This window comes from Bubalus kerabau, chromosome 13, assembly GCF_029407905.1.
Source record: "Bubalus kerabau isolate K-KA32 ecotype Philippines breed swamp buffalo chromosome 13, PCC_UOA_SB_1v2, whole genome shotgun sequence".
Taxonomy (NCBI): Eukaryota; Metazoa; Chordata; class Mammalia; order Artiodactyla; family Bovidae; genus Bubalus; species Bubalus kerabau.
Genome location: NC_073636.1, coordinates 55216205 through 55241216, shown reverse-complemented (window position 1 = coordinate 55241216; position 25012 = coordinate 55216205). Strand labels below are relative to the sequence as shown.

Genomic DNA, 25012 nt, shown 5'->3' with positions numbered 1-25012 from the left:
GAGCAGCACCAGGAATGGAGGCCAGTGTTCCAGGAGGAGCTGGACCTTTCCCCGGCTTCCAGGAGTGGAGGCTTGGAGGCAGCCAGTAGCCCTGGGGACACCACCAGGAACTCCCAGGACCACTAGAGAGTAGGCAAAAGCTGGGCTCTGAAGGAAGAGCATTTCACAAATAACTGTGTGACTGGGACCTTCCCCTATAAGCCCCAGCACCTCTTCCTCTGGCTCCGACTGTCCCCTTCCACCTCCCCCACAGGAAGAGGCCAGCCTCTCATACCTCCTTTGTGGCTCTGTGGGCCTTACTACCCTAGGGTCACATTTTGATCATTACTCTGTTACCCAACTTATCTCAGGATTCAAACACAGATACACGCATCGTTCAGTTTTATAAGTTTCTTTTTAAAATAGATGTAAAGGAAAATAAAAAGAAAAAATTGTGGAATATTATTGTGATCAGCTACTAATATGTCCCTTCCTGGCAAGTCTTATGAGTCCTTACATGGGCCAATTTCTTGCCCTGTTTTATTTCATTCAATGTTTTCAACAGCACTTTAAGGAAGCTTCATCATCACTCTTTGGTAAAACAACGTAGTAACTGAAAGGGTTTCCACAGTGGCTCAGTGGTAAAAAAAAAAAAAAAAAAAAAATTTGCCTGCAATGGAGGAGAGGCAGGCAGGAGATGAGGTTTAGAGGAGGGTTGGACCCCTGGGTAGGGAAAATCCCTTGGAGGAGGAAATGGCAATCCACTCCAGTATTCTTGCCTGGGAAAATCCCAATCCATGGGGTCCCAAAAGAGTTGGACATGACTGGCCAACTAAACAAGTCATCACTCCCGCTTTACTGATGATGAAACTGAGGCTCTGAGAGATTAAGCACTGTGTTCAAGGTTAGGAACGTGGGAGGATCTGAAAACTCTCTCATGCTGAGGGCAAAGGATGTAGTGCTCCGCCCACGCCTGACATCTACTGACGTCAAAAAAAGGATCCTTTTACTGAAAAGGCAACATGCAAAAAACAGTGGATTCCCCAAGGGAGGTGCCGACCTCACCTTACCGGCACGACCTGGCCCACGTCCTCGGCACATCCCCAAACACGCAATCCCAAACTCTCAGGGGCGCCAGGCGCACCCGAAGGGCCACGCACGGGTAGACGTCCCAACCTGGACCAAGGCCAGACCGAGGCCGGCAGTGGCCGCGGTACCGGAGCCTCCGCCCCGGCCCCCACCTACCACAGGAGGCCTTTCCGAAGCGGTAGGGCGGGAAACTCACTCCCTCCTACGTCCTGTCCCACGGTCTCGTCCCACCAGCCCCGGTTCAGTTCCGAGTCAGTTTGAAACTGAGTCGCCGCGTGACCTGGGCAGCAGACTTCACCGCTTGGCTTTCGGTTTCCCGGCCTGTGGCTCCGAGATGAGGGTCTCCTGGAGTTGGGACGGATTAGTCAGCGAAGGCGCCCGACCAGAGTCGGCTCCAAGGGCACGCGGGGCTCCGGTGCGGCGGCGACGAGGGTGTTGGAAAGGCGTCCAGGCCCCCGCCCCTCTGCCAGCGCTCCTTGCCTCCTGGGATCTCGTGCCCCCTCCTCCCTGCTCCAGCCCCGGGCTCCTCCCCCTCGCATCTCCAGCCCCGCCCGCTCCGCCGCTGCGGCGCGTTTGGCTAGCTGTCACCTCAGTGGGCGGGCCCCGGGGAGCGAGGGGCAGGGCCCAGCCTACTCGGCGCTGCCATTGGCCAGAGTAGGTGAGGCCTCCGTGGCGGGCGGGCCCGGAGAGGATGAATGAAGAGGGAGTGGGCGCCGAGCGGCCGCCAGAGCGTGGTGAGCAGCGCGGCGGCCCGGACCTCTGGACTGTAAGTGCGCTGGGCAGCGAGGGCCGCGAAGGTTCAGGGCGCCTTCATGGGCGCGCCGCCTAGGTGCGCCGGGCCGCGACCTGCTGACATTAGGGGCGCGGCAGGTGCCCGCAGACACTGGGCTGGGGCTAGGGGATCGAGGTGGCGCCGGCGCTGGCGCGGCTGGAATGCCAGGCAGCGCGGGACACTGGGCCCCGGCAGTGCGCCCCGCCGCCCGCCTGCCCCTTGGGACCGGCTGCAAAACTGACCCCTTCTCGCTGCCAGTTCCCCGGGCAGGGCGCCTCAGCGGAGGCGAGCGGAAGGGAAGGGGACGGGTGGTGGTTGGGGCTCAGGCGGAGATGGAGGGAGGGCCGGGAGTGGTGGCCGGGGCATGTGGCCCCGCGCGCACGCAGCTCAGGCCACGCGGATAGCGCCGGTATAGACGCGACTCTCGGAGAGGCTGGGCCCCCACCTGCGGCGGATGCAGCTACTGCTGAGTCAAGGAGGAAATCGTCATAAACCGAAGTTTCTCGCGGGTGGCCTCGCTTTGTTCGCGCCACCGCGCTCCAGACACCTCAGGGAGGGGAGCGCGGGCGGAGCCGGCTCCGCGGGCTGGGCGGGGTGGGTGCGAGGGACTGGTCCCAGCCTGTGCGATGCCCGGCGCTCCGCTGTCCCCGCCCCACCACGCGAGGTCCCCCGAGCCCTGCACAGAGCCGGGGCTTGGGTACAGGAGTCCGGGAGCTGAGGGAGGAGGGACAAGTGTACAGCCCATGCTCTGAGCCCAGTGGGCAGCTTGGCCAGAGGCCTGGAAACCGAGGCAGAGGCTGGGATTCCAAGCCCGAGGAGCAAGCCTGGGCATTGCCGAACCTGGTGGGGAGAACCCGGCCAGGTATTGGGGTCTGGCCCCCTCCCCTTCCCCCACGTGCCCGGCTGGGGGCTCCCTCTGCTGGGTCAGACTTGGTGTGGGGTCTGTTTCTCTCAGGACCACATGAGTTTTCCACAGTGAAGTAACTAAGTTCCTAGTGACCGCTTTTCATGGTGCTTTTGGGAACTTGGGTTTGTTCTGTCTGATCAGAAACCGGCTCCAAGGAGGAGGTGGGGTGAACCGTGATCATGGTGGTGCTGTTTGGTTTTCTTTGTGCAGCCTGGAGTGTGTGGACTTCATGGGAGAGAAGACACTGGGTTCAGCCAGGTTGGAGGAGCTTTAATACCAGCAGCAATCTAACGACAGCAGGCTGAGCTCTTGGGTCACTGAGCACTTAGCACAGCAGGCCTTGTGCTGCAGGCTTTGAGTATCAACTCATGGAAACCTCCCTCCACTCCCATGGGAGCTACTGTTGTTCCCACTTCCCAGATGAGTAAACCAAGGCACTGAGCTGCAAGATGACTTGCCCAAAGTCACACTGGAGAATGTGGTAGAGAGGTTTGAGTCCATGTTTGTGTGATTCCGGACATTCTACAGCTCTGTACCTGGGGAAGAAGGAAACCCAGGAAAGCTAGGCCTGATGCAGGGCAAGGTCCCCAAAGGTGGGCGGCACCTTAGGGGACAGGAGCATTTGGCTGGACAGCCCAGGCCCATGGGGGCAGGGAGGAGGCTTTCCCAGGTGCTGCCAGAGGGCAGGGAGGGAGAGGCGTCCTGGTGGGACCCCCACCTGCACACTGACCATCCTGCATCAGGACTCATCTCTCGGTCCTGCTGGACGAGGTTGGCAGACATTGCCTGGAAATTTTTCACAGGGCTGCTACCTACCCAATGGCTATGATCTAACTCTGCTTCCCTGGGCGTGGCCTCTGGGGCCAGTGTCCCAACCAAGTCCCTCCCCACTGCCAAGGTGAGGCGGCGGGGAGGTGGGAAGTCAGGCAGGACAGCCGTGTGAGGGAGGTCTTGGGGCTGGTGTCTGGTCCTGGCCTCCGGTCTGGTTTGAGTGCCCAATTCCCAATGACTCAGCATGTAGAGCCTGACCCTTGCTGGGTTGTGATGGACCTTGGGCTGGTTGGGGCTTGGGCTCTGGGTTATGTCTGGCTTCCAAACAGTTAAGGTCTCCCCTGCTTGCTGTGAAGTCCAAGTTAACTCCAGGGCTCAGTGCTGTCTCCTCCATGCCCTCCATCTACTCATCTCCATGAGTGTGAATCCAGCCTAGGTCAGCACTGCTGAGCCGTACAAATTCGCAGCTTCATGAACTCTTGCTCTGGAGTGAGTTTCTGCTACTTGTGGTCAATTTGAGCCTCCGCACAGGCTACAGGCAGGTGCTGGCACAGACCCAGGTGCCCACCATCCTGATGGCACAGCTGGCCCAGTGGGGGTGCCCAGAGGACTCACCCTGGCCCAATTCCCGCTTCCTCCATTGCTTCCTCTGACTGGAGTGTGGACAGAGACCATGAAAATATTACCCCCTCACCCCAAGCCTTCTGCCCTCAGGTGCAGCATAGAGCCCACTCCCTGCACCTGGAGGGGTATATATGATAGTCATCGGGACGCTCATCCACTTTTGTTCCTGGGCATTCAGCTGCTGTGTGGTCTTGGCATGGTCATGGTGAGCATGGGTGCCCACATCTGGGCAGGACCCCTGTCTTCACCATGGACAGGCCTGCTGGGACCCTGCCCCAAGACAAGGCCCGCCAGCTCGGGCCTCTGATGACCTGGGTTCACAGAGATTCAGTGGAGCCAGGTCCTGCTGTGGGGGAGGGGGGCCATCCCAGCTATGGACGCGCTGGACCCAGGATGTGTCTCCCGTGGGCTGGTCATGAGGACCCTTCCTCGGCTGGCCCAGGTCAGCCCTCAGCCCGCTGATGTCCATGATGGCCACGGCACAGCGCCCTTCCCACCAGAATTAGCCTCTTGGACCACGTCTCTGGGGGCGGAGGACGCACTCACAAACCACGTGCCTCTTACAAAAACTTCTCAGTCACGTGTGGCCACTGAGGCTGCCTCAGGTCCAAGTACCAGGCTGGCCTGGATCTGTTTGTCAGTGTCCAGAGTCACAGGCTCACGGACTGTGGGCTTCCAACATGTCCTCTCCTCCCATGTGTCCGGGCGCCACATGAACATCCTCACCACAGGGCCGCCTTCCCCCAGTGGCTTTTTTACCCAGCAAGCCTTGGGGATACCTGAGGAATCCCCCCTCTACCCAGAAGACAGGGGTCTTGGGATTGCTGGGCTGAGGATGGCGCTCCCTTCCCACCTGGGCTTACTCAGGGCCCAACCTCTTGGCAGATGCATGGGGCTGGTACTTGAACCCGTAGGCCTAAGAGGCCACCTGGGAGTGGCAATGTCCAGCCTGTGCCAAGGCAGGCCCATCATGTGGATGGAACCTGCTCTCAGCACCCCCAGAGCCATGACAGCCTCTGCAGGTCTGTTCACCCCACCCTCCCACAGCCCGGGCTCGGGCTGTAGACTCAGGATGGGAGCAGGAATGTCCATGCTGAGACAGCAGGACACTCCCTGCTGGATAGGCCCTCCCAGGTCTCCTTCAGACAGTCCTTCATTGTCAGCCTCCATGCAAAGCAGCTGGCTCCCTGCCCACTCACCTGTGTGTGGTCACCAGGTTTGCAAATTAGGGTGTGCCGATGCTGTAGCGGCTGCCCCAGGTCCCGCCGCCCGGGAGTCTGCTCTACAAATAGCTTTGAGACATGAAAGTCCCCTCCTCTTCCCCACCCAGTCAGAGGAGGAGAGAGCAGGAGTTTAGGAGGCGAGGGGAGACGGCTGCCTGTAGAGCCCCCGGGGTCATGGGGAATGGAAGGAGCAGGGTGGGGAGGCTGGGAGACAGCCAAGCGGGCCATGGTACAGGAGCTCCGTGGGGCTGCTGTGTCGGTGCAGGGCAGTCACCACCGTGTGGTTGTGGCTGGTGGCCTTGGAGCAGTCAAGTCGGGATGTCTGCTGGCTGGAGCATGAGGAGGAAGGAGAAATGAAACCTGTGATTCTTCCCTGGCTGCCAAGTTCTCAGTGGCATGAGGATGGAGCCTGGAAGCACCCCACTTGTGTGGATGGACCCCACCTGCCCACCCCAGCCTCAGGTCTCCCTGGGGCATTTGTTTCAGCTGCAGCCAGTCTATCCCATGGGGAGCCAGGCTGAGGAGTCTCAGGGGCCCAGGCACCACCACCTGAGGCTTAACGTATTACTCTGGGTAATCCTGCATCCTTCCTACCTGCTGGGCTTTGCAGATAGACTTCAACTGGGAGGAGTTTATAAATGCCTGGGGCAGGCCTGAGGAAGAAGTGGGCAGGGCCAAGCAGGTGAATTTGAAAACCACCGAGGTCAGTCCTTTACTGACCCCAGATCTCAGTTTCCATAGGCAGGGCCAGTGAGCCACCCACATGGGGCTGCGGGCGACTGTGAAGATGCAGGAGGATGGGGGAGAAGGAGCAGGAGGGGACCCGGCATCCTCGGCACAGGCACCTCGGGATGCAGCCGATGTCCAGGTGTTGCAAGAAACCTTATCCTACTAAGATAGCCGTGCGTGAACACACAAGTACTCGCACATGCATGCACCTGAGTGCACTCTCTCACTTCTCTCGCAGAAGCCCCAGGTGCGGAGCTGCTGACCGGAGGCCCCAGGGAGCATATTGTTCTCCTGCTAATCCTCTTGCCTAATCCTTCGGGCTCTGACTCCCCCCAAGGAACAGGGAGAGGCTCTGGCAAGAGGGGAGGCTCTGGCAAGAGGGGAGACTCCCCCCACCCCATCCCCTCCTCCTGCTTCCGACCTGCTGCCGCCTGGCCAGGAGCAGGCCTGGGTGGGACAAGGAGCAGGCATGGATGGGACAAGATTCCCCTGCAAGAGCAGGCTCCCTGGGGAGAGCTGTGTGCCCCACGTGGCCGAGGAGGACAGTCGCTCTCTTGCCTGCACATGGACGGGATTCTCTGTGCGTCTAGGGCCAGGAGGGTGGTCAAAACCTTCATCAGAGTTGTTCCCAGCCTCAGACATCTTTCCACGAGGACCAGGGCAGTAGAGCAGCAGAGTGGGCCTGCCTGGGTGGTTAGCAGGTGCCCCAGGGCCACCAGTCCCCTGCTGCCCCCCACTTTGGGGTCACATGGCTGGAGGACTCTGGAGACTTTGTCCTGGGGCAGTGGTCCAGCACAGGGCTGAGAGGAGCCCTCCTGACTCAGGGGTGAGAGTTACATCCCTAACATGGGGGCACCCATGGTAGGGATTTCACATGTGCAGGAGATAGCTCAGTGTGCCGGGCCCAGGGGACAGGCATGGATGAAGATGGTGGCAGTGTCCTGTCAGGTGCCCCTTCCCCACAGCCGGGCTCCCGGGCCTCTGTCAACTCCAAGCTGTGAGTCTCTCGGCAGCCTGTGCTGTTTGGATTTGCAGCTGGGACAGTTTACTACTGATTCTTAAGTGGTGGCCTGGAGTGTGGGGGACTGTGAACACTTGTGAACGGGACGGTGTCCTGGGGATCCTCACCCCCACTGCCCAGCACAGACCTTGCACAGCAGGTGTTGACTCAGAATTACCTGATGCGTGATTCAGGGTTCTCCGGAGAAGCCCAGTTGATAGGAGACAGATCGCTATAAAAAGAGACTAATTAGAAGGGCTCAGCCCACGTGATTTTGTAAGATCTGCAGTTGCAAGCCAAGATCCGGCAGAGATGAAGTCATGGTTCCGTCTGAAAGCCACAGTCTTGAGACCCAGAAAGAACGATGAAGTGAAGGCAGGAAAATGCCCACGTCCCAGTTCAAAGGCGGCTCTGCTGGGCAGAATGGGGAAGGGTCAGCCTTTCTGTTCTGTTCAGTCCTTCAACTGCCCGGATAAGGCCCACTGTCCTTAATCCACTGATTTAGATGCTCACTGATTACAGAAATGCCCTCACAGCCACACCTGCAATGTTTGTCCAGTGTCTGGGGGTGAGCCCTGGGACCCACCAGACTGACAGGTAGAATCTGCCGTCACGCTGCTCTTGGCTCTGAGATCATGGACAAGGCACCAGCTTTAGCTGCAGGCTCAGCAGAAGTAGGGGGAGCGTGAGATGTCTGGAGTTAGATGGCTGCAGGCTCTCAGGTGAGAGTACCTTTGTCCTGGACCTGAGGTGCTGGACAGAGCAGGCCTGGCCCTCCTGTGGTTCAGCCTCCACCCATTGTGCCCCTTGTGTCCCTCACCTCCCATCTCCTGCTCAAGTCTTCCTTCACCATCCAGCTGCAGTCACTTGACCCCTCAACCATCAGCCAAGCCTGAAAGTTCAAGTCTCGGAAGAGATGCCACGCCGCAGGTCAGGCCTCAGCGGCAGGTGGGAAGCAGATATGCTTTTCTGTTAAAACAATCTCCAAGTAGATGGAAACCTAGGCCACATGCACAGGGCCCAGGAGAGGAATTGGAGGCATGGCCCAACTTCCTCCCCAAGCCCTGCAGCGTTATCCAATCCTCGGGGGACCCAGCTGGCCTCTAAGTGGTGCTGCCACTGGACTCTGCTACCCGGTCACCCTCCCGCTCACTTTTTGGCCTGAGACAGAGAAACAAAAGACAGTGGTCTTGGGGCTTGGCCTGGCCAACCATATGGAGGACAGCTGTGAAGTCATCTTCTCCTAGCTGAGCCTCGAGGGGTCGGGGGGCAGGGGTCACCTCTGACCATTGCAGAAGTAGGTCCAGGAAGGAAATCACCCTGAGTGGCCTGGGCTGCACCCCAGGCCCTAGCAGTGTTGTCTCAGGGAGCTGATGACCAGGAGCCCGAGACAGAGCAGCTGGCCATGCCCACTGCCCCTCACTCACACCTGAGTCTACGTCCTGGACTCATTGCTGTGCCTGAAACGCCCTCATGCCAGTGCCGGCAGCTCCTGCAGGCCCGATTCTCAGCAGACCTGTGGGTGAGATCAAGTCCTTGAGCTGCGCACATAGCAAAGTGTCCGTTAAGCACAGGGCAGGCGTCAGCATGACAGTCTGTGTTCACTTCTGGAGCCGGCTCCTAACCCACACACACCCAGCACACGTCACCCGAGATCTTGGTACAAACTCAGGAATATTCTCCTGAGGACCTGGGTACACAGGACCCCCTCAAGGCTGAGATCCCCATGTCATGGGATCCATGTGCCTGCCAACGGAGGGGACACCAGGCGCCACTGGCTCCACATCCTGGCTATCTCTGTCTGCGCCCCCTCCACACACAGACACCCCAGTGCCTCTGTCACACCAAGGCCCACCCACCCAATTTCTGATCCAAACACCGCCGGTGAGGGTGGACGTCTCCAACTGGCTCACAACACATGGAGCAGAATCGGGCCTAGTTACAGTTTGGGTGGATGCCGTCAGAGGCTGCCTCAATGGAGAGGGCTGGCGTCGAGGTCTGCACTCGGGCTGTGGTGTCCTGGCCATCACAGCCACTCCTGACGGACCTAGCCAGGAGGCACCAGGGCTGTGTACCGAGTGATGCTGTGATCCCATTTATTTCTCATGTCATACGGGTGGTGGCCACTGCTGGTCACCTGGTTATATGTCTAAAATGGGATTTTCCATCTGCGAATTGAAGAGCAAGCGATGTGCCTGAGGATAGACTGACTTTCTGTGTTTATGTCAGAGACCAAAGTTCATGACTCAGATAAACTTCATGCTGGCCTGAAACTGTTTGCACCACCCACACTGGCTTTCCAGTCTCATTAAATGGGCTGTTTTCAAACAGGAAGGACTATTTCTTAGTGACCATTGCTAGTCATGAAAGATGAGCAGCCTGGCTGCCTCCTAAACCCTGCTGGGGCCCGATCCTGTCCTGGCCCCTCCATTTCTCCTGCTAGGGGGTCAGCGGGAGAGTTAAACAAGCTGGGGGAGGGGTAAACAAGTCTGCAATTTTGCAGATCCTCCTGGGAATACCCACCCATCGATGATAACTCCTTGGCTCAGTACTGCCCTCCATCCCCATGGACCACTGGACCAGCCTCTCCGAGCAGCCAATCCCCTAGGCCTGCTTGGGGCAACTCACTCTGGGTCTATCCTAGCCCAGGTTGGGGTCCAGGGCCCTGTTGGTTATGTGTGTGCATTCACGTGTTTGAGCATGAAAAGTGCAGACAGTGGTATGTGCTCAGGTGCACACACAGACGTGTTGGTGCATGTGTGTGCACCTGCCTGTGTTCGCACGTTGAGACAAAACACTGGAGGGACGAGCCCCACAGCACCAACATACGCTGGCCTCTGGGTAATGATTAGCCTGTTCCGTTTTTCTCTGAGTTTCTGTGTTGGGAGAGTGTCAGAGCCACAGGGCTGGGGGGTGGGGAGGCAGAGCTGTCCTGTCCCAGGGCTCACACTTGTCACCAGCCACACTCTTCCACAGTGGCCCGGGCTCCTGTGTGAACCGTGGCAAAGCTGCGTCAGGAGCTGGTCTGCAGGTGCAGATATATTGATTTCTGTCCCCTAGGAGCCTTGACGATCCTTCCCCTTCTGCAGGCACCTTCCTTGTAGTTCTCATGACCGAGCCTGGCATGCCAGGGTGCGTAGCTCTGTAAATATAGCTCTGGGCGTCGTCATGGCCCCAGGGACGACTGAGGGGGAATTTTTTCTGTCCACGCTCGGCCTCAAGATCTAGATGCTGATTGCCTGGCAGTGCCAGTTTCCAAAATAAACAGTGGGCCGCATGAGTCAATGACACACAGTTGGTCACGGTTCTTTGAATGAAATGTCGTCAAGGACACCTGTGACTCTCGCACGTGGTCTCATCCTAACCGGCCCCGGCTGGCCGTGTGACCTCAAGGAAGTTGCTGACCTCTCTGGGTCCACTTTCCTTTCCTGGAAGATGGGCTGTGGCCAGGTGTGCACCAACGACAGGGACACAGCCTGGGTGTGGAGCTCAGACACCAGAAAGTGGGATGTTGCTGTTTCGTGCCCACGGCCTGGCCCCAAGGGAGGCTGGAGAAAGTCCAGAGTGAGGCTAAAATTAGCCAACACGGAGCCTCTGAGGAGGAGGCCGAGGTCTGTAGGGAAAGATGGGGCACCCCAGCCTCAGTGCACCTGCCTCGTGGGAGGCGGTGCTCCCAGTCCCCTCCCAACGCAGAACTGCCTCCTGGCCCGGGGTGTGGTCCCACCGCAGCCACTTCCCTCACCCTGGGCTGCTTCCCAGTTTGCAAGATTAACACATAATAAGCCATTCTTTTGTTTTAAAACAGGCAGTCCTGGGAATTCCCCTGTGATCCAGTGGTTGGTGGTGGTGGTGGTTTTGTTGCTAAGTCATGTCCAACTCCTCCGACCTCATGGACTGTAGCCTGCTAGGCTCTTCTGTCCGTGGGATTCTCCAGGCAAGAATACTGGAGTATTCCCATTTCCTCTGAGATTCCACACTGCAGGGGGCCCAGGTTCAATCCCTGCTTGGGAAACTAAGATCCTGTAAGCCAGGCAGCTCTCATGGCCAAAAACCAGCCCACGGACACCCCAAAACTGCCATCCCAAGGGCTGAAGGATCTGTTTGTGGTCACTGGCTGAAAAGCCCTCTTTGCTCTCAAGCAGCAGGGCCCAGGCAAGGCGCAACTTCCCTGAGGCACGCCTGGTGTCCCTCCCTGACCCCATCCCTGGCCCGAGAGAGTGTTAGTGGGAACAGCCCTCTGCCCTTACCGCTGGACATACATCCTGTCCTGAGTGCCTGTGGCCTCCTGGAAGCCAGGACTCCTTGGGGGCTGCGTGAGGGTCCTATAACAGAGGACCACCAACAGGAGACTTACAAGGACAGAAATTTGTTCCTCCAGGTCTGGAGGCCAGAGTCTGGGTGTGGGAAGGGTTGCCTTTCCTCTGGAGACTCCGGGGTGGGGCCTTCCCGCCTCTTCCAGCTCCTGGTCCCCCCACCCCCACTGGCGTCCTGGGCTTGTGGCTGCATCACTGCACCTCTGCCTCCTTGTCAATGGCTTCTCTCCTGAGGACACAGTCACAGGGTTTGGCGCCATCCCCAAGCCAGGTTGTAGGTGCATGCCCAGTTGTGTCTGACTCTTTGTGACCTCAGGGACTGGAACCTGCCAGGCTCCTCTGCCCATGGGATTTCCCAAGCAAGAATACTGGAGTCGGTTGCCCATGCCCTCCTCCAGGAGATCTTCCTGACCCAGGGATCAAACCCGTGTCTCCTGAATTACAGGCAGATTTCAGAATGGCCGCATCTCAAATCAAAGATCACGTCTGCAAAGACGCTTTTTCCAGATAAGGTCACGTTCGGGGTGGGGGGGACATTCCTTTTCTGGGGGACCACCATTCTCACTCCCAAAGCGGCTCCATCACCAGGTGCCTGAAGGGCTTGGTCCACAGATCTGATCTGAGATGAGTCTGGGGCAGCCTCAGGCCTCTGGGCAGTGGCCCCTCCCCTGGCATTTTCATGGCGGCAGGGGTGTAGGTGCAAGCGAGGCGGGAAAATCAGCTTCTTTCCTTTTAGGATGCAGGGTGCTTATTGCCACCTAGGTTCCCAGGCAACCTTGGGGCAGACAGAGGGCCTGTTGACCTGGCCTAGGGACCGCCCTCTCTCAAAGTTTGGGGGTGTTGAGGTGACAGGAGCCCCTGGGAGCCTCAAAATGAGTGATTTCATGGTCCTGACTGAACTCCTTTTGGTCAGGGGCCAGGGGTCAGAGTGAGGCCCAGAGAGGGCAGGCTGGGAGTTTGCAGAAAGATGCAGGGTTGGCATGACCTCCCTTAACCTGCCTGTGGGGCCGCAGACCACGGTGGTTTCAGCATCTTGAGAGACTGGCCACAAGTGAGGCCCAGTGCCAGCTGACCCTCCTGTCCAGTGCCACCCCAGGGATCTGAGGCACCTGCCCTTATCCCTTCCTCACTTCCCACACTCTCCACACTCTGGACTCTGATGGTTTTCCCTTTTGTGCGAGAGTGCAAAGCCAGCTGGGTGTGAGTTCAGAGTAGGGGGCAGTCAGCTGTCCCAGGCGGAACACACAGCTCAAGCTGGTGAGCCAAGGCCATAGGGAAGGTGTAGGTTGGGGAGACTCAGGTGTTCACACAACGTCCAACTAGGTCCTGCTGTATCTCGGCTCTGCCCTCTGCTCTGTGGCCTTGTTCAGGCCGGGGGTGCCCTGAGTGTGTGGGTCTGGATCCCAGGAGGGGGCTGGTCAGGGAGGCCACCCCCACCAGGCTGGACACCAGGCAGGCAGAGTGCAAGGCCTGGGGGAGGGTTCTCCTGGAGCTGGAAACACTAACCAACAATTCTTCCCGCAGATCGATCCAGCCGCTGGAATCTCGCGTGTCCGTTCCCATTGCTGTCACTGCCACACCCTCAGCGGAGATGCCCCAGCACTCGACGGGAGACAAGCCCCTCGTCTCAAAGCCACAGCTGGTCTTCCCCGGCTCACCCTCGGGCACCGACAGCCAGTGTGACCGCACACCCCCCAGCAGGCGGGTGTCCCTCAGTGCACCCCTGAGCCAGCCGCTGTGCCAGCCCGAGAAGCGTGGGCCCCGGGCGGCCCAGGAGGTGTGCTACGTGGCAGCTGGACAGCCTGGGGAGGACTGTGGCTGGCGGACCTTCGCCCCCGCGTGCCTGCAGGCCTTCAACACGCCACAGGGCTTCCTGCTGTTCCTGTGCGTGGCCTCCTTCCTGCAGGGCATGACGGTGAACGGCTTCATCAACACCGTCATCACGTCCATCGAACGGCGCTACGACCTTCACAGCTACCAGAGCGGCCTCATCGCCAGCTCCTACGACGTGGCCGCCTGCCTCTGCCTCACCTTCGTCAGCTACTTCGGAGGCCAAGGCCACAAGCCCCGCTGGTTGGGCTGGGGCGTGCTGGTCATGGGCGCCGGCTCGCTGGTCTTCGCGCTGCCGCACTTCACCGCTGGCCACTACGAGGTGCAGGTGGACGAGGTCGTGGGGACCTGCTGGGCCAACCACAGCTCAACGTGCAAGGACGGCGCCTCCGGCCTGTCCAGCTACCGGCTAGTCTTCATGCTGGGCCAGTTCCTGCATGGCATGGGTGCCACACCACTCTACACACTGGGCGTTACCTACCTGGATGAGAACGTCAAGTCCAGCTACTCACCGGTCTACATCGGTGAGTGGGCGGGCGTGCTGGCGGTGAGGTCCACCAGGCGTCTGCTCGTGGCCCAGCCCCATCCAAGCCCCTTATGTGCATTTCCTCATTGGCCACATGTGGTCACATCTGGCCTCAGGGGCTCCTAGGCGAGGTGGCAGGTGAGCACAGGACTGAATTTCACCTGATGCCTCAGGTGATGGAGGTGGTGCCGGCCGAGCTCAGCCTGACCCCCATACATCTTGAGGGTTCCAAAGCATGTGGACTCTGGTGGTCCAGTGGTTAGTACTCTGCACCTTCACTGCAGGAGGCCCAGGTTTGATCCCTGGTTGGGGAACTAAGATCCTGCAAGTTGGACTCAGCCGGTGGCCGGGTTACAGAGCTGAGCACTGCCATGCCTCCCGTGGGGGATGGCCTCGAGCCTCATGCTGCCCCCGAGACCCTCTTGTTTATTTGGATGAGATTTCTGAGCTCTCAGTCTCATGCTGCCCACTTCTCTGACTGCATCCTGCACGGTCTACTCTCCCGGGGCAGGGCCGGGGTCAGTGGAGAGCCCCCACCTGCGCTCCGGCCTGGCCAGTCTCGCTCACTGTCCTGCTTCCTATTCCACCGTCATGCAGCAGTTGCCATTCTGAGGTCTGGGGTAGGGGGAGCATTTGGGACCTAGGTGAGCCCACAGCCCCACATGGGTGCCGCCCTCATCTTGCAAAATGAGGGTGTCGGGATCTTTTGAGGGAGAAAGAGTCCAGGGGCCATCTGCGAGGCTTTGAGAGGAATGTTTTAAAATCACCTTGAAAGGTTGATGCTGGCTGATATCAGACACAGTAGAGACTGTACAAGGAACACCCGGGTTAAGAGGGATCCCCCCCAGGGCTGGGGTGGAGGGCAGCGATGCAGGGGGCTTCTCTCAGGTAGGCAGATGGGGCGGGGGGTCCTGACGGCTCTGCTCCTTTCCAGCCACCTTCTACACCGCGGCCATCCTCGGCCCCGCAGCTGGCTACCTGGTGGGCGGCGCCCTGCTGAACATTTACACCGATATCAGCCAACAGTGAGTGACCTGGGCCCCACGGCTGTGGTCTAGACCACAGGGAAAATGCCACTGTTGGTGCAGGGCCACCAGGGTGGCCCTGGGCAGGGGTCCAGGCTGGCCCTGCTCTGATGGACCTGGGAGTCTGGGGGCCACTTGGAGAGTGTGGTCTGGGGGAGGGGACAATGTAGATGGACAGCCTCCCAGAGCCAAGAGAGACCAGCTGCGACTGCTCCTGTGCTCTTGGCCGAGGCCAGGGCGCCAGCCGCACCCCCTCTGCACTGCTTTGGGAGGAAGGGTGTGCCTTGCCCTGCTCTTGCTGGGACAGCCTGGCCCCCCGCCAGCCGCCAGTCCTCACGGCCTTGTTGGGAGGCAGGCTGGCAGGCCCCAGAGGAAGGGACCTGAGGAGGCCGCACAGCATCTGCCAGTCGGTTACCACAGTGCATCCCCACGCCACGTCTTTCCTAATGCCCTCGTCCACAGCTGGTCCCAGACCTGGTGTGGGGGGTCATCAGGGCAGAGCCTTTGACCTCTGCCTCTCACTGACCAGCAAGCAGAAGGGTGCCTGGTGTGTGTGCTCTGGGTGCTGTGAGCACAACACTGACCCCAAGTGTCTCTTGCCACAGGACAGAGCTGACCACTGAGAGCCCACTGTGGGTGGGTGCCTGGTGGGTCGGCTTCCTGGGCGCTGGGGCTGCTGCCTTCCTCGTCGCGATCCCCATCCTTGGCTACCCACGGCAGCTGCCAGGTGGGTGCTTCCCGCCCCTGGTGAGTGGGAGACAGGACATCCTGTCCCCTGCTCTTCCTCCTCCCTTCATCCACTGGCCGATGCTGCCCTCCTTCAGGGCGGCCCGACCCGTGAGCTCCCTCCACGCCTGCCACCTCTACCCGCTCAGGGACCCAAGGGAGAGGCTTGTTTCAGTGGGAGAGGTGCGCCCCTTTCAGTTCCTTCCCTCTGGTTCCCTCTTGAGCCCTGCAGACTCTCTCCCACCCGCCTTCCGTGCCAGTCTGTCACCATGGTGCATCTAGTGTCTGTCCAGGAGCCTTGTCTACCAGCTGGTCCCACACCCAGGAGAGGCATTGGGGCCTTGGGTCTCTGCCACTCACCAACACCCATCCTTTCAGGCTCCCAGCGCTATGTGGTCATGAGAGCATCTGAAACATACCAGCTGAAGGACAGTAGCCACAAGGTGACCAGCAACCCTGACTTCGGGAAAACCATCAGAGACCTGCCTCTGTAAGGACCTTGGGGGCCTCTCATCTGTGCCTGTGTGTCCTGCAGACCCTTTAGGGTCTTCCACATGCTAGGTCTTCACCCTCAGCTAGGAGAGTCCTGTGACCCCTCCAGGGCCATGTGGGAAGCCCACACCCCCTATACATCCCGTGACCCAGAAACCTTCGGGTCTTGGCTCCAAAACTTAGGCAAAGAGATTAAGAAGCAGCAGACAGAACCTCCTGGCATGGAGCCACTGAGGGCCAGTTCTGACACCCCACAGTGCCTGCCCCCCACTGCCCAGGCCTGTGGACCCAGGGACCCGCACACAGGAGCACGTTCATACTCCTGCATGGCAAGTTCTGGGGGCCGGGCCTGGTACCTCCTCATGGTCACTAAGTGAACCCCTGATGCTAGGGTGAGTTGCCCCGCAGACAATGAGTCCACAGTCCTCAGGGAAGCTACTGACCCCACCCCCAGGAGTCACCCCTCCGCCTGTCCTCTGATCGTTTCACTGGGCGTCACCTGCATGTGCCCTTGGGGCTCCATGGAAGGAACCATCCAGCCTCCACCTCCTCTTGGGCAGTGATGTCCTGTTTATGCCATGTGTGACCCGGCCTCACTTTGCCGACGTCACCGTGTTGGGACAAACAGAGCCAAGGCTGCTGGGATCTCAGAGGGACCACGTTGGGAGGGGGCTCCTGGTGGGCCAGGACTCCTCGTCAGGGCATTCTGTGAGGGGCTCTTCCAGGCAGGGGGAGGAGGCCCTCAAATCACCTGCCTGAATTCAGCCTCACTGAGCGCCCACCCGCCCCACAGCTTCCTGAGCCCATGAGTGTCCCCTTTGGGGGTGGGTACTGTCAGTGGTGGAAAAGAGTCCCCGATGTCTGTCCTCAACACAGGGAGGATGACATGGGGTCAGGGAAGCCCTGGGCTGCTTGCTTCCTGGTTAGACCCCCCAGAAGAGCCACCCACTCAGGAGTTGCCCCTGAGACTGGCAGAGCCGGCCCAGGGCCGCATTGGCTGGGGACACACTCGTCCTGTCTCCCACCACCACAGTGGAGCTGGGCGAAGGGCCACCCACTCCTTCTGAGCAGTGCCAGCACCACAGGTGTTAACAGCCTGGTCCTCATAGCCCCAGGGACAAAGTGCAGAGATAAGGAGATTTCTGCTCAGGCTTGGCTCCCTGAACTGGCTACTGCTGATAAAAGGAATCCAGGAACATGGCCCTCTGTCAAGGTCGTGACTAGTTCTCTGAGCCAAAGTTCAATACAGTAATTTCAGTTGAGTAACCTACAGACAGGGATTAAGAAATGAGGAAGTTCACGTATTTCTTGGAAGAGTCACCTGGCCTGAGCCTCGCTGAGCATCCCCATAGCCTGAGCAGGTCTGGGCAGGTCCGGGAAGGGACTGGCCACACCCAGGGCTTCCCCGCCACCACACACACAAACACACACACAGACACACACGCACACATAGGCACATATGCATGCACACAGGCACACTCACACACACACAGTCTAGTCACAGCCTCACCAAGACAGCATTTCCTCTGCATCTTATTTCCTCCATGTACGTGGGACTCGGACAGTTGACCAGAAAGAAGCCTGGTCATAAGTCCTCTAGTCTGGAAGTCAGTTCTAAAATGGAATCAGGTCCCTGTCTGCATCAGGAGGGAGACAGGCCGCTCTGAGGTTAACCTGAGCAGCTCCGGGGTGGGGTGACTTCATTAGTGTCGATCCCTTCCCCCGGGGGTTGTGACCACACTGCAAGCTCCTACCAGGCAGGATCCAATTTATTGTTGGCCTGTGCCCTCAAAATGAAGAGTGTTTCAGTGTCAGGTGTCAGCACTGCTTTGACAGGTGCGCTGACAGCTGGGCCTGGCAGGGTTTTCCTCCTGGGAGGGTCACGCTCTTGTCTGAGGGACTGGTTCTCCGGGTGGGTCTCCCTCCTAGGAGTGTGACCCATAGTGTCTCAGGGTGTGGGACTTCCCTTCTGGGAGGGTGAGCCACAATGTCTGAGGGGCTGGCTCTGTGGGCAGGAGGCTCATGAGGCCTCAGCTGCAGACAGAGAATATGAGCCAAGGCGGCCGTCCTCAGCTGCTGCGACAGGCTCTGTCAACACAGCCATTTGTCACCAGACTTTGCCTCCTCGTGGGCACCTGAGAAGACCCATGGCTCCAAGAGAAACTGCCCACAGCCCACATCACTTTCTCAAGCCCCTGGTGTCACTCCATTAGCCACTGTCCCCCAAGTGCCCACCAAGAGGAGTTGGGAACCAGTCAAGCCCACCAGGGGCTCCTTGGAATTGTGTCTGGCTCCAAACCATGGGTCTTCCCACCACCCCTGGTGGTGCTTGAGTCAGCCCCCCGCAGGCCCCGAGCCCCTCTCCTGGCGGCCACCCAGTCCTGGATGATGAAGGCCGCCTGTCCCAGGCCCCTCTGCTGGTCCTCCCAGCTGCCCCTGGGGCTGATTCGGTAGCATTGCGATCCCTCGGAGTCTCTCTCCACACTGGAGCCAGACTCTGTGACCCCCGCCTTTCCCAGCAAGCCATGGGCTCCAGACCCCGGCACCAGCACTCGCCTGCCCCACGCTTGGTTTCTCTGGAGTAAATGTGGGGTGTCCCCTGCTCTCCTGCACCCCGCCCACTCTTCCCTCAGAACCAGGGCTCTTTGTGTTCAGGTGGGAGGGGCTCTGACTCTGGCCCACTCTGATTCTCAGTCTCTTCTCTCTGGTCTCCATTCCCCTCCCCGCAGCTCCATGTGGCTCCTCCTAAAGAACCCCACGTTCATCCTGCTCTGCCTGGCCGGGGCCACCGAGGCCACGCTCATCGCTGGCATGTCCACGTTTGGGCCCAAGTTCCTCGAGTCGCAGTTCAGCCTCAGCGCCTCAGAAGCCGCCACCTTGTTTGGTGAGAACACTCCTTGAGTCTTAGGGGAACGGGTCCTCTGCTTTTTCATCAGTTTTCAGAGGGGCCTTTGATAATCTCTTCTAGAAAACCCCAGGCAGTGCCACCCACATGGGCCACACATCCTGGGTGCATGGTCCTGCCCAGGCAGGGGCCCAGAGCAGACATCCAGGCTCCTACAAGAGAGCTCTGATCACACGAAGCCCTGCTCCCCGATGGGGAGGAAGGTCATTACTGGGGGCTGGCCGGTCTCTCCATGGGCCCCAGGGAGCCTGGGCCTTTGTGTCCCTGGTTGTGGTGGAAGGTGTTTGGGTGGCAGATCCCACTAGACTCCCTTGGGCCTGGCCGTCCCTGGGAGCCAGGCGATGAGTGTCCTGGGGGTCTCCCTCCTCCCAGCCCTGTTCATAGCATAGCCCTGTGTTTGGGGGCAACCACGGCTTCACAGAGGGCATGCCGGGCATGAGGTATGTGGGGTCCATCCTGGCCAGGCCCCACCCACAGGGCTCCCTTCCCTGCATAGGTGGATGATGTCAGATTGGGGCCCTACCCCCCCGACTAATGCCCCTAGACACCCCTCCTTGCTGGCCTCATGGCTGAGTCTGTCTGCCCTCATCCCCACCCAAGCAGCTGTCTCCCCTTCCCCACAGCAGCCAACAATCCGTTCTTAGAACAGCATGTCCCTGGGGTCCCCAGAGCTGGTCTCAATCTGGGGAGAGGGGCTCACTAAGCCCAGGGGCTTTGAGGTCTCCTCCACCCCATCCTGTCTGCACCCCATCTCTGGGTGACCTGAAAGCCACATGCCAATGAAGCCATGCATGCCGTGTGCTCAGTCACCTCAGTTGTGTCCACCTCTCTGTGACCCTATGGACTGCAATCCACCAGGCTCCCAGGGATTGAACTCAGGTCTCCCACATTGCCGGCAGATTCTTTACCATCTGAGCCACCAGGGAAGCCCTACTTCATACCAAATGGCAGCAGCCACCAGCTTCTCCAAATACCTACTTGTGGTCAGACTCGGACTGCATGGGCCCAGTAGTGTGTTTGTCCTGTGGCCTCCCCAGCAGATGGGGCTGGGGGCCAGTGACCTGTCCTCTTCCCTGTCTGTTCTTCCCCTGCCTCCCTGGGCCTCTGAGTGGCTGGGCTGGCAGCCTCCCCAGGCCCCGGGGTCCCTGAGAGCACCGGTCAGGGTCCCCACATGAGGCGCAGAGCCCAGCACTGCCACGAGAATGGGGCCCCATGACTGTGCCCCTCCATCTCCCCATCTGCAAAGCGGAGATGAGACCCAGCTGGCCCCACCCCCAAGGCCCCCAGGATGGCCCTGAGCCCTTTCCTCTCCTTAGGGTACCTGGTAGTGCCAGCAGGAGGTGGAGGCACATTCCTGGGTGGATTCTTTGTGAACAAGTTCAAGCTCCGAGGCTCGGGGATCATCAAGTTCTGCCTGCTCTGCACCCTGGTCAGCCTGCTGGCCTCCCTCATCTTCCTCATGCACTGCCCCGGGGTGCCCATGGCGGGTGTGACCGCTGGCTACAATGGGAGGTAAGGGCCAGGCAGCACCGGGGTGAGGGGAGACCCCTGCATGTGCTGGGGGGACCAGGGGTCACTGGACCGGAGGTGGGGTCTGGCACTTGGGGTGCAGTCACTGGGTGGTTATAACAGCAAGGGGACTTCCCAGGTGGCGCTAGTGGTAAAGAATCTACCTGCCAATGCAGGAGACATAAGAGACATGGGTTTGATTCCTGGGTCGTGAAGATTCCCCTGGAGAAGGGAATGGCAACCCTCTCTAGTATTCTTGCCTGGAGAATCCCACAGACAAAGGAGCCTGGTGAGCTATGGTCCATGGGGTTACAAAGAGTTGGACATGACTGAAGTGACTTAGCAAATAAGCAAGCATAACAGCAAGGATGATGACCTCAGTGGGGCCTGGTGGCTGGTCCCTGAGCCTCTGTCTGTAAAATGGGACAGCGGCAGCCCCAGCTGTGGAGCAAACTCAGAGAGTTCAGAACCCCTCAGCTGTGGGCTGGTGAGGACCAGACCCCAGCCTGGCCTCCCCTCCACCGTCACTCTCTTCTGCCCGCAGCCTCCTGCCTGAAGGCCATGTGGAGCTGATGGCCGCTTGCAACATCCACTGTGGCTGCCAGCTGGAGCATTACAGCCCCGTGTGCGGCTCCGATGGCCTCATGTACTACTCACCATGCTACGCGGGTTGCTTGGAGATGGCCGTGTCCGGCCCGGGCGGCCAGAAGGTAAGAGTGGCTGCTGAGCTTGTGGTCGGTGCCCGGTCGCGGGGCGGGGGTTGGGGCCCCGCCGCTTCCTCCTGTAATCAGCGCTGTTGTTGCGCTCCTCAGGTGTACCGAGACTGTAGCTGTGTCCCTCAGAATTTTTCCTCTGGTTTTGGCCATGCTACTGCAGGGAAATGCACTTCAACTTGTCAGAGAAAGCCCCTCCTTCTGGTTTTCATATTCGTTGTAATTGTCTTTACCTTCCTCAGCAGCATTCCTGCACTAACAGCAACTTTACGGTAAGCCCGGGGCGGGGTTCGCTCTGGTCCAGAACCTTCCCTTTGCAGCTAAGCTGGAGCTCTGCAGATCCCTGAGGGGTGTGTGCCGGGCCCTGAAGAGCTCTGGCAGGAAAGAGCTGACTGCCTCTTGCGGTGCTTGCCACCTGGGGAGGTGGTGAAGCAGCCCGGGGCTCGGCCAGGACCCAGAGCCGCCATGGGGGTGTTATGTGTCAGGCAACTAAGCTTCCCCAGGCATTGACTGGTGTTGGTTTTTCATTGCAGGTGCGTCTGTGATCAGCAGAGATCCTTTGCACTGGGAATCCAGTGGATCGTGGTTAGAACTCTAGGTACTGTGCTGTGTAAGGAAGCCAAGCACGGTTGTGTGGTGTGTTCACTGCACAAGAGCAGGCACCAGGCTCAAGAGCCTCCTAGTAGGAGGCTATGTCGCCCCAAGGAAGGATGCCATTCCTTAAGAGTCCACTAGAGGGACCCCTGGCCATTTATTTGCCCTGAGGCTGCCGTTGTTCAGTCACTTAATCTTAGCAAATCTGACTCTTTGCTACCCCATAGACTGCAGCATGCCAGGCTTCCCTGTCCTTCACTATCCCCCAGAGTTTGCCCAAACTCATGTCCATTGAGTGGGTGATGCCATCCAACCATCTCTTCCTCCATTGCCCCTCAATGCCCCTCTTCCTCCTCCTGCCCTCAATCTTTCCTAGCATCAGGGTCTTTTCTAAACAGCCCAGAGTGTGCCCTTTCCTCAGTGACACACAGACTCCACCAGAGTCAAAGGTCATGGGGCATCTTGGTTGCAGAGGCAAGTCCCCAGAGAAAGGAGCACTTAAGTTCCCATGCACCCCCTGAGAGCACCTCCCCGAGGGCCCATGCTGTGTGGGTCACTGGCACTGCACCCCCGCCCCTGCTCCCCAGATGTGTCCAGGCACTGAGTGCACCTCTCCTCACAGGCAGCATCCCGGGGCCCATTGCCTTCGGCTGGGTGATCGACAAGGCGTGTCTGCTCTGGCAAGACCAGTGTGGCCAGCAGGGCTCCTGCTTTGTGTACCAGAATTCGGCCATGAGCTGGTACCTGCTCATCGCAGGGCTGGGGTACAAGGTGAGCAGGGCAGCATCCCCCCAGGGGCACTGTGGGGGAGGGGTGGGAGCCCTAGAGTCCATTCCAAAGAGCCAAGAGTCTTCTCCCACTAGTTCGAGGGTCTGGGCAGCCCCTGGGTTCTTCCAACAGCTTCATCCTCCACTGGAAGGGGTGCCCTGGGTATCACCCCTGCTTCTGGGTCCCAGAAGGGGAATCCTTCCCTGTTCCAAGTGGTCACTGTTGGGACGTGATGACCTGATGCCAGTGGAGGCAATGATGGGACAGCAAGTCCAGGGCTTATGTCCAGCCCACCCCTATCCCCCTGCCCTCTGGAGCCCTCACCATCCCCCACCCACTCACCACCACCCCCACCACCCCTGTGGCTTGCCCTGGGGCTCTAGTCAGCTGAGGCTTTGGAGAAATAAAAAAGCACTCCCCTGAGCAAGAGTCAGGCAGGCCTTCCCACTCTGGGCTGGTGGGCTGGGAGGGTCCACAAGCTGAGTTTCTCCCTCTGCCTGTCTGGTGGGCCTTGAGTTACATCCCAGTTCTCAGTCTGACCCTCTGCTTTCAACTCTTACAAGAACCTTTCTGCTGTATCTCTCCACACAAGCTCTGCAGGGAGAAGCTTAGTATTTTCACTTTGAATTTACCCCCATTGGAGGAAAAGGTGCAAGACTTCCCAAATAAAGCAGAATCCTAGGGCCGGTCTATAAGAACATCTTGGTTTTCTTCTTCAGGTGGAGGGTAGACTCGGGATGTCATACTGGCAGGGCCGCCTCTTTACGGAGAGCCTCAAAGACAGGATTCTCAGTCACCTTTGGGTTTATCTCCCCGAAGATTAGCTTAACAATAGCCAAGTGTGAGAAGGGATTTGTGCAGCCCTGGACAAGTAGGTCAATTCAAAGAGTCGTGCCTATACAGGGAGCTGGCCCTCGCTTTCCTTTTTCCCTGTGTTGTGTGATCCCTCAGCCAGAGCAGCCGGCTGGTACCTGGACCACTGTCTGCCCAGATAGCACCCCCACAACCTCAGCACTGGGGTGGGATCGGCTCCCAAAGTCAGTGCTAATTTTAGAAGGGGAGAGGGGAGCGGCCAGGTGCTCCTGTTGGGTCACAAGGTCACTAGAGGAAATAGCCTCTTGTCACTGCAGTTTCAGGTCCATCCACCCAGGCAGTGCCCCTGTGAAAACCCAGCTTTCACACCTTAAACACACACACACATACTGAGGCCAGCATGCCTGCCCACAATTTCATCTTCCAGGTGGCCTGTGACTCCAGCATCATCATGGGGTGATCTGGGCAGTGGCGGCAGTGGAGTGGCCGCTGATGCTGACCACCTCTTTCTTAGGTTCAGGGGCAGCTATGACAAAAGACCCCACACTGGGGCTTAGACAGAAATTAATTCTTTCTGTTCTGGAAGCCAAGTGTCCAAAATCAAGGTGTCTGTAGTATCCATTCCATCTGGGGTTTCCGAAGGGCTCTGTCGGCTGCCTCCCCCTCCTTTCTTCCCCCTGCCAGTGGCTCCTCCACCCTTGGGTCTCCTAGGCTTCTGGGGGCAGCACCCCGTCTCTACCTCCATCTTGGCTACTCCCTGAGTGTCTGTGTCAGCCCCCCTTCTCTATGTGGACACCAGTCACTGGACCTCATTCAGAATGACTGCAACACCCCTAACTTAATTATGCCCACAAAGATCCTATTTTCAGATTGAGTCCTGCTCACAGGTTCTGGGAGTCAGGACATATCTTTTGGGGTACACTGTTCAGCCCACAGCAAGCACCCCCCTCTTCACCCAGTGCCCTTGTTTTCAAGTCAAATCTTATTTTTCATTCCCCCACTAAAAATATTGGTATCCAAGCTGGGTCTGGCTGTGCAGGACAGATGGGTCCTCTGGCCAGAGCAGGGCCTGGCTCTCCAGGGTGCTGTGAGGAACCCAGGGCCAGACCGGGGCTCAGAAGCGGGAGTACCTGGGACCTCTGGGTGGGCAGCTCAGCCAAGGTCCAGTGGCTCCTTTCTCTCCAGGTCCTGGGCTCCATCTTCTTTGCCATTGCCTGCTTTCTGTACAAGAGCCCACCAGGGTCTTCTGATGGCCTGGAGGCTTCTCTGCCCAGCCAGTCCTCGGCCTCTGACAACCTCAGACCTTTAGGAAGCCCCCTCAGCTCTCCGGATCCAGAGTGACATCTGACGGCCCACCTGCCCAACCAGGGCACAGACTTGCCACGTACCACTTCCTGGAAACACTGTCTCATTGCTCCCTGGAAGCGGGGACCCCTCCCCGATTGAGGCCTAGCATTGAAGACCTGCAAAAATCTGCCGGTGGGTCCTGGGGGACTGAGCTGATGACCAAGTGTCGAAGCCTCAAGGGCACTGAGGAGGAAGAATGCAAGATGCATCCAAGTGGAAGCCCCTGACCCAGTCCCCCTGGACCTTGCCAGATGGAGCAGGGTGACCGGCTCTTGGCTTGGAAGGAGCAGCTGGCTTCCCGACTGGATGAAGCACCGTCTCTCTTTGGTCCCTCACTCTCCTCTTTCCCACGGACTT

The 25012-nt window shown here is 59.0% G+C and overlaps 1 protein-coding gene across 1 annotated transcript; it reads left to right on the top strand.

The window, feature by feature from the left end:
• The first annotated feature begins 1771 nt into the window (after nt 1-1771).
• On the top strand, nt 1772-24656 carry SLCO4A1 (solute carrier organic anion transporter family member 4A1). The gene is given in 13 exon segments (XM_055543319.1): nt 1772-1834; nt 12932-13761; nt 14698-14788; nt 15394-15515; nt 15893-16004; nt 18736-18890; nt 20228-20423; nt 20965-21130; nt 21233-21405; nt 21667-21731; nt 22350-22498; nt 24494-24603; nt 24605-24656. Coding segments are annotated over 12 exon segments (2154 nt in total). The 5' UTR covers nt 1772-1834; nt 12932-12998.
• Nucleotides 24657-25012: the final 356 nt, after the last annotated feature.